The following is a 17,608-nucleotide window of genomic DNA, read 5'->3' as shown; positions in this document are numbered from 1 at the left end:
GAATATTTACTTCTAATAATTGAGAACAATATGATATGAGAAGCAAAAAAGTCAATCGTCCAAAGTGTGTGCATGCGTACGTGTGTGTGTGTGAGAGCTTACATGAATGTAAACACACTGACCAGCCACTTCATTAGGTACACCCAGCATCACATGTTGTGCCTTTGCAAGGATAATGTTCATTTCTGCCTGTCGTCACATGAAGAACTTGTGTTGGAGCTGTGCAGGTGTTTCTAATGAAGCGTCAGATGAGCGTGCATGAAAGTTAGCTGGCGTTAAGATGATGTTTGGAAGCATGCGAGTGTTAAATAAGCGTGAGGTCCAGCCCGTCCCATACGAGCCTTGTCACGGGCGTCCGGACTCACAGCCTGCACGGCCTCGTCTCCACCCAGAATGCGGAAGCCGAAGCCGGTCTTCTCCCGCAGAAGGTGCACCTCCACCTCTTCGTATTCAGGACCTGACACACACGCACAATCACACGCACACGTACACACGTCAGATGGTGTTATAGCGTTGCTCTTTCCTTGGCCGTAAATCAAACGTCTGTCAATCGTGACAAGTTGACACGAGGACTCACGTCGGCTCTCGTAGATAGCCCTGGACTTCTCGTAAAGGTCGTAAGGGTCGGGCTTGTTAAGGTCAAAGCCTTCAGTGGAGTCCGGGACGGACGTGCGGTGCTGGGGCTGGTTGGGGAAGGGCGTGCCTGGAGGCAGGACTGGACCTGACAGGTTGGCTTGTGGGCTTCCGTGCGGGTCCCATTGGTCTGGTAACTACACACAAAACAACCACGGTACGTTCCTTGTATCCATGATACTCATGATGTACACTGGCATTACATAACATTAGGTGCACCTGCACAATGTCATGAGATACGTAGAATAGGATAAAATGACCATAGTAATACATATACTCTATCATCTATCCATTGATTGTTAACAATTCCGTTAACTGGGTGGAAGTGATTGCTGATTAATTGGCTCTTGAAGCAACTGAGGAACCGAGTGCACTGCTTGCCTGACTCCGGCAAAAGTGCTCTTGATGCAGTTTCAAAACAACGTCAACTACGGCCGCATTTTAGGGAAAAAAAGAACTCGTAATTAATTTTTTAAAAACTTAATTAGAATAAAGTCCTAATATTACAAGAATACCTAATTGCAATGAAAATAAATGGTAATGTATTACGAGAACATTTTCAAAATGTAAATAAGATGTATGAGAATACATGTTAATATGTGAATTAAGCCACAATATTATGAGAAAGTCATGTAATTTTATTATAATAAATTATAATATTAAAGATAAAGTCAGAATACTAGAAAAACTACAAATAAATACTGCAAAACATAGATACAAATAATGACAAAAGCAAATGTAAAAAAATCGCACAAATAAAAATATTATTGTGAAAATGTAAAAAAAAAAAAGAATAAAGTTGAGAAAAAACCTTTATGACAATTAAGCTGAAATATTAAAAAAAATGTTAATTTTTGGTGAAAAAAGTTGCAATACAAGAAACAAATTCAAAAACTTATGAAAATAACGTCATAATATTACCAGAAAATAATTCATAATTTTAGGAGAAATATTAATGTTATGAGAATAAAGTTGTAATCCATCCATCCACTTCCGCTTATCCGAGGTCGAGTTGCAGGGAAAGCAGCCTAAGCAGGGAAGCCCAGACTTCCCTCTCCTCGGTTACTTCATCCAGCTCCTCCCGGTGGATCCCAAGGCGCTCCCAGGCCAGGTTAGAGACATAGTCTCTCCAACGTGTCCTGGGTTTTCCCCAAGGCCCCCCTACCAGTCCGATGTCCCCTGAACACCTCCCCTGGGAGGCATCCGGAGAGATCCTGACCAGATGGCCGAGCCACTTAATCCAGCTGCTCTCAATGCAGAGGAGCAGCGATTGTACTCCGATTTCTCACGGATGACGTTGCTTCTCACCTTATCTCCCAGCCACCCTACGGAGAAAACTCTTTTGGGCTGCTTGTACCTGCAATCTCGTTCTTTCAGTCACTACCCAAAGCTCATGACCATAGGTGAGGGTAGGAACGTAGATCGACCGGTAAATTGAGAGCTTTGCCTTTCGGCTCAGCTCCCTTTTCACCACAAAAGACTGATGCAGAGTCTGCATCACTGCAGACGCTGCACCAATCCGCCTGTCGCTCTCGCGTTCCAGAGTTGGTCACAGTTCCACGGCCAGGACGAAAACCAGACTGCTCCTCCTGAATCCGAGATTCAACTATCCAGCGGATCCTGAATAAAGCTTACCCACGAAGACTGAGGAGTGTGATCCCACAATAGTTGGAACACACCCTCCACCACCCCTGTCTACTAATCCAGAGGCACTGCCCCCGCTGTCCATGCGATGCTGCAGAGTTGTGTCAACCAAGACATCCCCACAGCATCCAGTGCTTTAAGGAACTCCAGGCGGATCTCTTCCGCCCCCGGGGCCCTGTCACCGGGGAACTTTTTGTCAACCAGTGCAATCCCAGCCCCACAGATAGGAGAGCCCACAGTGGAGTTCCCAGGCACTGCTTCCTCACTGGAAGACGTGTTGGTGGGATTGAGATCTTCGAAGTATTCCTTCCATGGGTTCACAACATCTCGAGTCGAGGTCAGCAGTACACCATGCCCACCATACAGTATATGGTGTTGACATTGTACCGCTTGCCCCTCCTAAGATGGCGAATGATCTCTTCGAAGCCGTCCGAAAGTCGTTCTCCTTGGCTTCCCTGAACTCCTCCCATGTGGGAGTTTTTGCCTCGGAAACCGCCAGAGCTGTAAACCGCTTGGCCTGGCAGCACCTGTCAGCTGCATCTGGAGTCCCTTGGGTCAAAAAGGCCCGATAGGACTCCTTCCTCAGCTTGATGGCATCCCTCACCACTGATGTCCACCAACTGATTCTGGGATTACCGCCACGACATGCACCCACCACCTCACGGCCACAGATCCGCTCAGACTCAGTGTCCGCTGCCTCACTCGGAGCAAGGTCGAAGCTCTCCTGGAGGTGGGCGTTGAAATTCCTGATGGGGGACTCTGCCAGTCGTTCTCAGAAGACCCTCACAATACATCAGGGCATGCTAGGTGTGACCAGCATTCTCCCCACCAACGGCTGGTGATCGGTTGACAGCTTCGAGTGTCCAAAACATGTGGCTGCAAGTCTGATGACACAACCATGAAGTCGATCGTCGAACTGCGGCCCAGAGTGTCCTGGTGCCAAGTGCACATGTGGACACCCTTATGATTGAACATGATGTTCGTTATGGACAATTTCTGACGAGCACAGAAGTCCAGTAACAAAGCACCACTCGGGTTCGGCTCAAGGGAGCCGTTCCTCCCAATCACGCCTCTCCGGGTCTCACTATCGCTGCCAACGTGAGCGTTGAAGTCCCTCAGCAGAAAAAGGGATGCGCTCTCCGGTACTCCCTCTTAGGACTCCAAAACGGGCGGATATTTTGAACTGCTGTTTTGCGCATAAGCAGAAACAACAGTCAAAACTCGTTCTCCCACTCGAAGGCGGAGGGAAAATACCCTCTCGTTCACAAGGTCAAACTCCAACGTACAGGCCGTGAGCCAGGGAGCAACAAAAATTGCCACCCCTGCCTGTCACCGCTCACTGCTGGGAACGCCAGAGTGGAATAAAGTCCAGCCCCTGTCGAGAGCACTGGTTCTGGTCTGACTATATCTAGCTGGATAGATGCTTGCTGCTGCCACCCGATGGTGGCAATGAAGTCATAATATTATTAGAAAGGCTTGTAATTGTATTAAAATAAACTGTAATATTATCACCATCAAGTTGTAATTCAGTATTATGATAAAAAAGATACTTTTCTTAAAATAAAAATATATACAGTAAATAAAAAAATCAGTCTATGTGGAAAACACACTTGCTTCAGGATTCTGACATCTAAAATGGCAGATTTATTAATTGATCATTTCTCCTAAAGTTGATCAAGTAGTCAGAAGTTCATTCCTGATTAAAAAGCTTTTTTTATGCATCTCCAGTCATGGATCTCTTCGTCTTAAAGGAAAACAATCAAAATCAGCAAAGAGGAAACTATTACTTAAAGGTACCATCATCAATAGTGACGTCTTTAAGGCCTTGTTTTTCAAGGAAAACTGCATTTTTTGGGGAATTTTGCTCATCATCCACTATCCTTATGTGCGACATGAACACACGTCTTTCTCCTTTTGGTGCGTTATAAACATATAAAAATAGATAAAAAGAGGCATCTCATTACTGCACGTAATGGGACACACCTATGCTGCCCACAAAGACCGCAATTAAAACACCTTCAAAAACCTCCAACAAGGTTTTCTATCCATGCTGTGACCTTGTAGTAACAGGTACATTCAAGATAACATGTAATACTTACACTATTTTGCCGTATTTTGGTCCTTTTAAGCATTACGAGAACTTCCTCCGTGGGTGCATTGATTTCACATAGCAACATAGAAACCATAGAAACGCCTACACCAAGCGTTAACTTTTCCAAAGTCAACAACAAAAAAACAGTAGCAGTAGCAGCAGCTCCAATATGTAGCGTTACCTTTTGGTAGTCGTCTGAGGCATTGTGAGCGCGGCGCTGACGTGCTGCGTGTGAGTATGTGGTGAAGCTAGTCACTAGCCAGCTAGTAGGTAGCCAGTGTGTTGTGGCAAGGTGTTAATGCGCCAGTAGTAGTCCGATTGGCGTAACAATGTTAGTAATAATAATAATAATAATAATAATAATAATAATAACAATGTTGCTGCAGCTTGGTTATATGCAAATGGAGCATTGTTAGCGCTTTTTGGAGTTTTTTTTCAGGAGGCTTTATAGGCAGAATATGTGTTTCCCATTACATCTTTTTATCTGTTTTTTTTGAACGCACAGAAAAGAGAAAAACATATGTGTTCATGTCTCACATAAGGATTGTGGATGATGGGCAAAATTCCCCCCAAAAAGTGCACTTTTTCTTTCAAGACATGTCACCACGGAGAGACAAATACAGGACGATGTGATCTTTAAGTAATAGTTTCCTCTTTGCTGATTATTGATCAAACACTTGGTGCAGATCCATGCACCATTACACCCCTCATGATCATCTCAATGATTTATTGATGTATTTGTCATCCGATGCTGGCACCACATGGTAAAGTTGTCAGCCACTCCTTTCGGTACCACCGCACAATCTAACCCAATACCAGATTTGTATCCAAAAATCTTTTACAAAACATGATATATCAGTATTATATAAGTATTCGTACATGTCGTGACTGGCGTACACACATATTGTATTACCTTAAATGCAGCACTGAGGCAATGGATGATAAATTGTACATCAAACAAGCTAAGAAAGTGTCAAAACAGCAAAGAATGATGACAAGACGGCTCTCCAAAATGATGGATGATTGCCACAAAAGAATGATGTTACTCTTTGAGTGTGTGTTATATATTTAGCAAACTCACTCAATTATGCAGCAAAGACAAACAGCCTGCTTGGCCAGCAGCAGATACTCTATGATGATGAATGGAATCAATAGACACTAAGTAGAGATTCATCATGGCGGGATATTCTCTTTTAGGGCCATGAATGAGCAGTGATTGCAGAGGCACCAAAGGGAAGGGCTTTAAATAGGAAATATTTTTCCCTACGATAGATGAACTGGCAAACCAAACCCCAAAAATACTTATTTTGTTTACTGCAATACGCCAATATGATTACCACGTAAATGCAGAGAAATACACTCATCATACCTGTTTGGAGGCCTTCCATGGAGAGATGTGGCCTACGCAAAAAAGACACAGAAAAACACACACAATTAAGACATAACTATGTCACAGACTGGCCACAGTGGAAAACAATATTACAAGAATCAAGTCACACAATTACAAGGCGAAAGTTGGATTTTCACAAGAACAAGGTTATAAAATGAGAAAAAAGCTACAAACACATACTATTATGAGAAAGTCCTTTAATCCTAGGAGAAAACCCCCCATCATTTTATGTAAAATAAAAGTTAGAATTTCATAAGACTGCAGTCAATAGAAGACCCTCATAAGTTTAGTAGAAAAACAACTTAATTCTAGGAGAATAAAATATTTTATTTTATGACAATAAAGTTGAAATATTATGAAAAATTCAAAACATTACAAAACATTATAAAACATTAAATCATAATGACATGAAAATAATTTGTATTAAGAAAAAAATTTGCATTGTGAGAATAAATTGTAGTATTGTCAGATCAAAAAAAATTTAGGAGGAAAAAAAATCTTTGTTTTATAAGAAACAACTTTGTGATTCCATGAGAATAATTATGTCAAAAATGGTATTACTATAAAGTACTGTAAGTAACATAAAGTTGTGATTAGGGATGTCTGATATTGGCTTTTTTGCCGATAACCGATATACCGATATTATCCAGCTCTCAATTTCCGATACCGATATCAGTCGATACCGATGTGTAACATCACGTCTCCTGTGGTGGAATGAACACATATCTGCTGTGAAGCTAATGAATATAGCATCAGCAATTAGCTTCTCAACGTGGCTTTAAACAACATTGTACAACAGGGTAAAGCACCTGAGAAATACTTGCCATTAGGCTTAGGCTGAGCCATTTGCTTTAAAAGTCAACAGAGGAGCCATTTACATTTTTTGATCATCAAAAAGTCCAGGGAAGAAAATCACGTGTCACAACTTTCATGTTGGCCTAAGTGCAGCAGTAGTGGTGGAGCCACACATCTTTCTTTGGGGTGGCCATTACTCACACAGGGGTGGCAATAAGTTGATACCTGAAATGTCTAGATGGCCGGTGGGGTGGCCGGAGAGTGGCGACCGCTGGCCACCACATACAGTAGCTCCGCCACTGTGCAGCTGCACGCTGTATTCGTTTCCACACCACACTACAAATTGCATGTACACAGTAATTCCGGGGCAAAATTAACATATTTCCCACCATCAGATTTGAATGAAATTTCATCTGCACATAGATATTAAAGTGGATTTATATCCTACATACCTTTTATCTTGTCCTGAAGCTCTGATCCATGAGTTTGAAAGGCTTAAAGTTGGACTTTCAAAGCACTCGTATGACTACAGGTGGTCCAACACTCAGTATAAATCCGATGCGAAATTGAGGAGGAAAAGTAAGCGACCTAACAAACATGTATACGAATGAAAATACACCCGATATCATATGAAAAAGCAGCATTTTCACGGACGTCCCCTTGGACTCTCCTAATCGAGCATGCACACACAGTGTCAGATTTTACCGTCGCTTACTTCCGGGAATTGTTACATTGCAATCGGTGAGGCTAGGCGGCATATTTAGAGAATGGATGGATTGAAGGAGCAAGCTAGCTTGTTATTAGCCACCCACGTTTGTTTACAGGCTTGAGAGGCGTTTTGCACGCCGACAAATTGGCTCCCGTATTATGTTTATTATCGGCTTCATTATAAGGGAAAATCCTGATATTGACCATGACATTTTTATGCCGATACTATCGGACATCCCTAGTTGTAATACTACAAGACAGACTCAAAATTATAGGGATTTAATTTTTTTTATACTGAAATGTTTTATTTTATGAGAATAAAGTTATAATATGACAAAAGAAACCTGTACATGAATGAAAATAAATTGTAGTTTTACGAGATTAGCTTTTACCAGAAAAAAAATGAGAAGGAAAGACATCTTAATTTTTTGCCATTTTATGAGATTAAATTAGAATGTGAAAAATGATTTTACTACCATTTTCCAGTGTGGGCCTACAATGATTGACACTTTGTACAAAGCAGGGGTCTCAATTATTTTCTGTCATGCCCCCACTGGGGGACAGAAATGTTTTCACGCCCCCCTGATTTGAAATACTATTGAGAAACTGACATGTATTTTTCTATCTGTACTGTACAGACTGACCTCAAAACTGAAACCAACGAAATGCAACAAAATGGAGAGCTGTGACGCATACAAGCGTATTCCAGAGTCAAATTGCATGCCGAGTACGACACATTTGTACATATTGGCAGGCCTGCACTAACACCGGAAGTACTCTGTGCCTCTCACGCCCCCCCTGACAGTTCACCACTATTTGAGAAGCACTGGTATAAAGTTAATATTGGATCCCAACAGGAAATTCAAGCTGTAAATGACCAAAATGTATCCGAAAAAACACCTTCTATGTCTCATGTATTCCACAAGTGGATGGAAGCACAATGAGTGTTGTTGCGCTACCTGGTGGGAAACTTGGTGAATTACAATATGAAAAAGGTACTCTTAAAGGAAAACTCCACTTTTTCTGGAATTTCGCCCGTCATCCACAATCCTTATGTGAGACATGAACATCTTTTTCTTTTCTGTACGTTCTAGAGATATAAAAACAGACAAAAAGAGATAGCTTATTACCGCACGTAATGTGACACACCTATGTTACCTACAAAGAACGCTTTTAAAACACCTCCGAGACCTGTTTATCGATAATACGTTCATGTCATTCCAGCAATTAACGGAACAATATAATCTTCCAAATTCCCATCTCTTTCGGTACTTCCAGGTTAGGCACTATGTTTACAGTCGATTACCAAATTTGTCTGAGATTCCTGATACGAACATTGTTGATGCACTTCTGGACTTGCAACCATCACGTAAGGGGTTAATTTCTACTGTTTATGTTAAACTGTTGGACATAAGACAGACCTCTCTGATTAACATCAAAACAGCATGGGAGCAAGACTTGAATATGTCTTTGACAGGTGATATGTGGCATACAATCTTTAAAATGATCAATTCAACCTCTATTTGTGCCCGCCATAGCTTGCTACAATTTAAAGTTGTACACAGGACTCATATGTCAAAATCCAAACTAGCCCGTATATATCCAGAGGTGGATCCCTGTTGTGACAAGTGTAAGAGGGAGGATGCCACACTTATTCACATGTTCTGGTCTTGTCCTAGTCTGGAGAAGTATTGGAGGGAAGTCTTTCAGACACTTTCTGTAATTAGCAATTTACCCTTGCAACCCAACCCTTTAATAGCACTGTTTGGCACCACAGGTGAACCCGACTTGCGTTTGACCCCCACACGACAACGAAGTTTGTCCTTTGCCTCCCTCTTGGCCAGACGGGCAATTCTGTTAAGGTGGAAGGATGCCGCTCCGCCCACCCACGCTCAGTGGCTGAGAGATGTCATGTCCTGTCTAAATTTGGAGGAAATTCACTATTCAATTTGTAATGCCAAAGAAAAATTCCAAAATGTCTGGGGACCTTTCTTAGTATATTTCCACAACTTTAAATTTACCTGAGCTCCCCAATAGTTTTCCCGCTCTGGCCTATTTGCTGTCATCCGTTGTTTAACTCACTTATGTATTTGCTTTGGTTGTTTTGCATTTGGTTGTTCTACCAAACTCGGACCTCTGTCTTTTTGGGCTGTGTGTGGCTTACGTTGTGGGTGTTTTTGTGTTGGGGTTTTTTGTTTGTTATTTTGCTGTTTTTGTTTTTGTTTTCTCACACTCTTGTTCTCTGCCTAAACTACCAGCAAACATTGTGTGCATTTGTTTTTTACTATGTCAAAATTCAATAAAAATATTTCTGATAAAAAAAAACACCTCCAAAAACCTCCAACAAGGTTTTATGGTTTAATATCCCTGCTGTAACCATGTAGTATCAGGTACATTCTTGATAACATGTAATACTTACAGTATTTTGGCGTATTATGGTCCTTTTAAGCATTACCAGAACTTCCTTCCTGGGCACATTGATTTCACATAGCAACAAAGACATGAACGCCTACACCTAGCATTAACTTTTCCAAATTTTAAAACAAAAACAGCAGCAGCAGTAGCGGCAGCCCCAATATGTGGCGTTACCTTTTGGTAGTGCTGGGGCATTGAGAGCTGACGCGCTGTGGGCCAGTGTGTGGTGAAGCTGGTCGCCAGTCGGCTAGCAGCTAGCTGGTGCGGTGTGACAAGGTGTCAATACGCCAGTAACGCAGTTCGATTGGTGTAATAACAATGTCGCCGTAGCTTGGTTAATATGCACGTCACATTATATGTAAATGGAGTGTTGTTGGCGCTTTTTGGAGTTTTTTTTCCAGAAGGCTTTGTAGGTGTAATAAGTGTTTCCCATTACGTGCATTCTTACCTACATCTTTTTTCTGTTTTTATATCTTTAGGATGCACAGACAAGAGAAAGATGTGTTCATGTCTCACATAAGGATTGTGAATGATGGGCAAAATGATGTCCTGTCTTGTTTTCTATAGATGTGCCTTTGTGGATGAGGACCATGTGTGGCAAAGTCTGATCTGACATTCTTCTGTTCTGACTTTGTTTGTGAACGTTTGCCTTAATGTGCGCCGTTGTTACATTAGTTCTCAACATAATTACATCATTAGCTGCAGGCCAAGGCAAAAACACACACAAACACACTTATCTGTGTGAGTTATTTTTTATCTCCACCAAGGAAGCGGGGAGAACTCCACTTCTCATCAGCACTGCAAAGCTCCCTCCCCTGTGACGCCGCACAACAAAAGAGGCGAGCAAGCGGTTGGTTTAGACCTAAATACATACATTTACATGTGCAACATGCAATGGACATCTCAAAGAACATGTTTGCATCTCCCTATGTGCAAACATGAACACACTAAGGAACCAAGCCTCGAACGCAAATGTGAGCATGTGTACGATGTGACAGAATAGTGCACAAGAATTTACTAGCATTTTGTGATAAGTACTGCACACGATAACAGCATGGGTGAATGAATGACGTAGGCACTTATAGTAGATCCATGCATTTTGCGGGGGTTACCTTTTGATACCACTAGCGAGTGTTGAATTGATACGCCATAAAAAAGCCTTTTTTGTTCACACTGCATGCCTGTAATATCACATATTTATAAATTATTACCAACATATGGTGGATGATATCCAAATTTGTGGGGATCCACTGTATTTCTTGGTTTTACATGTATTTAATATTGTTTTTATATCATTTAATGTTTGAAAAATTAATCGAAAATATTGGTTTCAGAAAAAAAATATATTTAAAAAATATTTTTCACATTAAAAACTGACTCATTTTCACTTTTGATCACAATTGATTTGATATTAAATCTTAAACTTAAAAAAAACTGATTTGATTGAAAGGGTGTGTTTAAGTTAAAAAAAAAAAATATTGTTCATATCTTCCTTAACTTTAAAAAGCCTGGTTTTATATCTTTAATAAAGTCATTTTCAATTTAATTACAGTTATGGTTTTCAGAAAATGTTTTACTTTTAAAAAATATGGTTTGATACTAATACATTTTTCGAAACATCTATACATTTTTCCACTTCAAAAGATATTGTTTTTATGTTCATAAATATTTGAAAAATGTGTTTCTACTTTATTATGAAAGCCTCACATTTTTAGAATTTTAGAAAAATTAAAAAAAATGGTTTTGTATTTAAGTTAAATGTTTTTTCATATTAAAACGTTTCAGAATATTTTCCATTCCAAAAGGTCAGGGACCACTGCTTTAAATAGCGTGATCTGAACTGTCCATGGTGCTGAAAATTCTCAGCATAGGTTTCCATGCTTGTCAGAACTTCATCCTTCAAGGAATAGAAGCATTACAGGAAGCCTCCGAGGAATTCTAATACCTCATTCACTGGAAACTTTTCCTTAATGTGACAGGGAAGGAAATTAGTGTGATCTCCGCTGCAATTGTCCACTTGTATTAGAACAGAGCGTCATCCTCATAGCAGGCATTTAAAGCTTCATTTAAATGCTAATGGTATTCATCAGCATATGTGGCGGATGTGTGGCACTCTCACAGCCCTGTGTGATGAATTACAAATGACTGACTGGTGGAGAGGCTTCACGCGGTCAAGAGCTGCTTGGGTCGGCTCTGGCGTGCCAAGCATGTCAGACGAACCCGCTGAGTTCTGGACGGTGCTCAGTTCTCAGCGATTGGCCTTCGCCGTTATCCTCATTGCCGCCCGGAAGTGTCTCTAGCCTAAGGTTGGCTCACTTTCAAGGCTGGAACGTCAGCAGACTAAGGCTGAGAATACGGTCAGAGCTCAGCAGAACTCTGGAAGTGCGCCCGCCATGGAGGTGAAACACATGAGGATACATGCAGGGAAGGTGTGACACCTTGTCTCTGTCTTACACACTAATGACCACACACACACTACATACAATATTCCACTGACTCCCACAGCAATTCTGTCAACAAACACACACTGTGACATTTCCCTCATCTGAGTCACTTTAAAAGACCTTGTCCCCCTTTTCACCCTCCACAGAGGACAGAGACATAACAGGAAGTCACAACATTTCCTGGTGTGTCAGGATGCTCGTCCCTGTGGGCTTCTACTTGTCACTTTTTCATACACCAAAACTCTGCTGAGGCTACAGGAGGAAATAACCTCCTTTGGGGTTGTTTGTTTGTGTGTGTGTGTGTGTGTGCGTGTGCGCACACAGAGATACAAATCTGAGGTAGAATGTCACTTGGTAACATGCCTGAAATTTCTCATGATTCATGCATTATTCACTGAAAGAAGTGAAAGTGAAACTTTTTGTCAATCTGTACTTATGAGCTGCATGGTATTTATCACGACCATCTATTTTCTATACCGTACGTCCTCTTCAGGGTGATGGGTCAGCTGTAGCCTATCCCACCTGACTTCAGGCGAGAGGTGATGTACAATGTATATGCGGGAAATGATGGTTTTATATTACATACTGTACATACATACATACATACATTTTCACTTAAAGGTTTTTTGGTTTTATATGCTTGTCTTCTTTCTGCTCCCTTTCATTCTGGTTTGAAGAGTGTTTGTGTTTATGTCATATTGTTTTAATATTATTTATTTGTTTGTTTTCTTCTTTCTTGAATGAAGTAATGTTTCAACAAATATGCAAAAATCTTCGGGGAAAAATGCGTTTTTTAAATATTTATTTCCATTTTTTAAAAGTAAGGATTAAGATTTTATAATAATTTAGATTAACATTTGTCCCCACTTATAAGTATTTTAATTTTGTATTTTTTAATGTAAATTTCACACAAAAAAATCTTAGTTTATACTAGTTATTTCGAAAAAAAAATAATTCATATTAAAAACAATGGTTTTCCATGAACAATTTTCCACTTAAAAGCTCTTTAGTTTTATATTAATACATCTAGGGGAATAAAATCTATAAAGAATTTCTCAAAATGTTTCCCATTTAAAAAAATATTTTTCAATTCATTTTCCTTTAAAAAAAATCTTGGCATTATACTAATACATTTAGAAAAATATAGCAAGTTTTCATTTTTTAAATTATGGCTTTAAGATTTTTTTTTCATTTAAATGTTTTTTGGCTACATATTAATACATCTTGGGTGGGAAAAATCATGAAGCACTTTTTGGTTTTATACTAATACATTTTAGAAAAAAAATACATATTTTCCATGCTTTCAAAAATATTGTTTCATATTAATAAATGTTTTCACTTCACAATATTTGTGTTTTATACCACTAAATCTAAAAAATTATGAATTTCCCTCAAAAAACCGTACTAGTTTTAAAGTTATAATTTTCATGTCAACAAATCTAAAAGAAAAAAAAAAAAGAATTTTCACTTAAATAACGGGAGAAGCACTTGGAGAGCGCAGGCCTCCGCCAAGCGCCATAGTTCCCCCCATATTGTGATTCACACCAGAATAACAATCCTACATTTTTTGGATCGGTCTTTGATATTTTGTAGAACCTGTTGGAAACTTGTCCAGTATTTTTTTTTTCAAGTGCTCTGACCATTTGTTGTGGAGTTGTACCGTATGCACAAATGCTGAAAAAGGTCCTATCTCACAATGTTAAAGGCTCCTTAAAAAATTCCTGCATCCAGACGGTGATCCGGAGTGCATCGCTCTGCACTTGTGCTGTGTTTGGCCAAGGTAATAAATCTTCTTGGCTTTTGTATTTATACAATGTTACAGTAGTAAATTAAATTACATTGAAAATCTGGTAAAATATTGTGTTTGCAGCATAATGTAGTCAATATTCAGTATATGATACTATATTTTAATATAGTATTTTATGTTTTCATTTACATTTTCAATCAAGTCATTTGAACTGACCTTATTGTGGTACATATAGTGTCCTAAATAACAGGAGGCGGAGGGTTCCTGTTGGGATACTTATGTACTACCATGCGTTTATCGTTTTCTGTTCAAGTGTATACTTCTGCACTTTGCAAAAAAACAATTTTAAATAATGAGTGCAGCGCATGGCTTTTCAATGCTTCACCACCAGGTGGCAGACTCATGCATGTTCATGGGACGCTTGGCTGCTCAACAACACAACATTTTAGCTAATAAGTGCAACAAAAAGTGGACTGGGTGTTGTGTTCCACAGTGACAGACTATCATCCATCAAACAACATCAACACAATCAGCTCATCTGGCAACTGTTTGGTGACAGAAGTCCAATATGTCTCCATAATGCTATGCACGCTCCAAGCTGACTGCTTATTACTTATGCACAAATTTGTTTTTCATTTCTGCAATTATCATTTTTTTACACTTCAATTCATTTAAATGTGCACCGCCTTCACTTCTAATTAAGTACAGAGGAGTGAGGATCTTCTTCATTGTTCCAGAATCATCTCGGAAACAATTAATGCTAATTGAATGGCATTTTGTCACGTGAAAAACAAACAACAGCTTCAAGTGCTGCAACACAATAGACTTGAACATTTCCATTCATGAGATGTGACATGAATGGCTGCTTTATGGGTAATTATGCTGTGTTTTATGTGTGTGTTTGAGCGCTGCTGGCAAATCAGGGCACTTATCAAGTCAAATTTCAACCTCGCGACCTGAGCATTTTGGGAGAAAATCAGTGTCAAACTCTTACTCCAAGTCATACTCTAACATCAAAGTCTCTTATGCTACTTTGGGGATGCGATTTGGACCTACTCCTACCAAATGATGGCACCTCTTTCGCTTCACAGACATGGTAAAGTGCTGAACATATGCAGAAATATAAAAGGCAGCGAAGAGCGACTCATTATAAGTCAAGTGACAGGTGTCGAGGAATGACACTCTGCTGCTACAAAGAAAGAAAAAACTTTAAATGTCAAGTGGGAGTGGGTGGAAACAGCATGAGGAAGCATTCTGCAAAAAGTACTCTTAACTTATTGTGACTATTCTTATTTTACTCAAATATGCGCACATTAAAGATTATGCAGATTATTTTTCACAGAAGGGTCATATCATTTACTGTCTATTCAAGTTCTGGAGAGATTCATACGTGCAAACTAGAAGGTGCTGCCAAACGGCTTCTCCCCAAGCGAGTCAGAGCTTTTCTTCCTGTCACTCACAGATGACCCCTCTTTTTCAAGACCCTATTTTTTACCAATAAAACAAATCTTAGTTTTTAGTAATACATTTTAGAAAAAAAAAAAAACAAAAAAACAAAAATACTTTTTCACTTACTTTCTTTGACTTACTGTTTCGGCTGGTTTTATACTAAGAAATCCTTATAAAATGAAGGATTATCACTTAAAGATATTGGTTTTATTAATCTTTTACGCGTCCATTTTCTATGCCGCTTAATCGTCATTAGGGTCGCGGGGTTTGCTGGAGCCTATCCCAGCTGACTTTGGGCGGAAGGCAGGGTACACCCTGGACTGGTCGCCAGCCAATCGTATGGCATATATACTGTAGACACACAACGTTTTATTTATCTTAAACAATTTAAAAACAATTTTTTTCACTTTCTGGGAAAATCTGGGTTTGATAGTAATATATTTTTGAACAAATTAGGTTTAATGATCCCTTTTTCCACTTTTAAATCTTAGAAAAATGAAGGATTACCACTGAATTTCATAATAAAGCTAAAAAAAACATTTTCTCTTAAAAATATTGTCTTCATATGATTTGTAAAAAAAAAAAAGAAAAAAAACAATAGTAATATTTTTTCCAAGACCCGCCTGAAGAAGCACACCTTTTAAGATGAAAGACAAAATGTATCTTATAAATCCAATATCAATAACAGTGAAATGACAACTGGTAGACTGCAATACAAAAAAATGATATATTTCTTAATTGCTTCCAGTTGTTTGATGACTATGCTTCATTGATCACTATTATCTTAAAATTAGCATCATAACTCCTCTGTTGATTGTGAACCTTTGGGACACTTTTTTCCCCACCAGCAGGTCTCCGTGTCACGAGGGAAGAAGTCGTTTGGCGCCACCTGTTGGTTTGCATGTGTGAACCTGTAGTCCCCAAATATAAGATGACCCAGACTTTTTTGTAGGGAAAAAAAAACACCTTCCATTCGGGTCTCTTTATCCATCCACCTATCTTTTCTCTGGTTAGCCTTGTCCAAATGAAACTCCATTCATTCTTAAGAAAGCATTCCAGCTTAGAATACAATCCCATCCCTAATAACAATGTTGATGTTGATGTCTTGCAAGCACTGTTCTGTGCGACACCTCCATGTTGCACCACAACTCCCTGACGTACACACTTTGCACACAGAGTCGCCGCATCTTAACATCTTAAAACACCAAACTGTCACACTTGTCCTGTGTGGCGCCGCTCTGGTTCAGTGGGAAAAATCGATGCTACATGCACGCTGCTTTCGTATAACACTTGTGAACACACACACACACACACGCACACACATACACACATGCACACAAAAGGTACTTAGTGTAACACTCTTCTCTGATGACTCAGCACATTTCTAATGCATTCAGCACATTTCTGCAAGGCCAAAATGCGCAGGAAAAATGAGAGTGCAAAAAAGTGTATAGGTGGACATGGTCTTAAAAACGCTACTGCAAAAAGTAGGACCTCAAACATTCAACGTCCAAAGGTGGTACAATTCTTAAAACAGAGCAAGAGTTTTGCAAAAAAATTAACCGCAAAAGAAAGAAGTGGAACGACACAACACGTAAAGGCCGTGAGGTCAACTGCTAACATTAGCTGCTAGCTATGCATTGTCACATGTTGTAACATTTTTCTACTACATCCACGATTAAATTATTTTTACACTTGCAACAGTTAAAAATATGGCATTGCCAACATGACTAAAGTTGTGTTTTATTGCTTGTTTTTACATTTGCATGGCCATTCAGAATGTTATGTGCATTTCTTGTACAGCCTTGGTTCCCAAAGTGGGGTACGTGTACCCCCAGGGTTACGCTAGTTGTCATTGGGGGTATGTAAATAAAAATGAAAAACAATAGGGGCCTAACACTCATAATTACGAGAGCACCTGAACGCCTCATAGCACAGAGCTGACCGTGATAGCAGTAAGAAGGCAGGAGACACGACACAAAGTTTCTTCATTGCTCTGTGTGAGTTATATGAATCAGTAAGTTTGATGATTATGTTGTGTATTAAGAGTGTTTAACTTATATTGGTGTTCCAATCCCCGCACTGTGAAAACCTGTCAATGTATGTGTGTGTCAGGATGACAGAGTGGAGATTGCCCTGAAAATGAGGCTTTATCGCTGCTTGTATGTATTTTTGTACTTTGGATACTGCTTTATCATGTTTGTTCAACTTTCCCGTTCTATCTGGTATCAAATTAATAATGGTTTTTACACTCGTGCGACAGTTAATATGAAAAATTGAATGATGACAAT

General features: G+C 39.6%; 1 protein-coding gene across 7 annotated transcripts in view; it reads right to left on the bottom strand.

Annotated features, from left to right (window-relative positions):
- The window catches only part of LOC129181511 (membrane-associated guanylate kinase, WW and PDZ domain-containing protein 2-like), a 133,875-nt gene that overhangs the window by 9,791 nt on the left and 106,476 nt on the right, over nt 1-17,608 (bottom strand). For 4 of the 7 annotated variants that reach the window (XM_054776797.1, XM_054776796.1, XM_054776800.1 and 1 more), the window contains exons 12-13: nt 5,739-5,770; nt 342-770 (exon numbers count right to left, since the gene is read on the bottom strand). In XM_054776797.1, the coding sequence (XP_054632772.1) occupies nt 342-770; nt 5,739-5,770 (461 nt within the window). The remainder of the gene's footprint in view (nt 1-341; nt 771-5,738; nt 5,771-17,608) is intronic. The other 3 variants (XM_054776799.1, XM_054776803.1, XM_054776798.1) reach the window with 2 other exon arrangements.

Source organism: Dunckerocampus dactyliophorus, chromosome 5, assembly GCF_027744805.1.
Source record: "Dunckerocampus dactyliophorus isolate RoL2022-P2 chromosome 5, RoL_Ddac_1.1, whole genome shotgun sequence".
Taxonomy (NCBI): domain Eukaryota; kingdom Metazoa; phylum Chordata; class Actinopteri; order Syngnathiformes; family Syngnathidae; genus Dunckerocampus; species Dunckerocampus dactyliophorus.
Note: the sequence above shows the minus strand (reverse complement) of the source record. Positions and strands in the feature narration are given on the sequence as shown.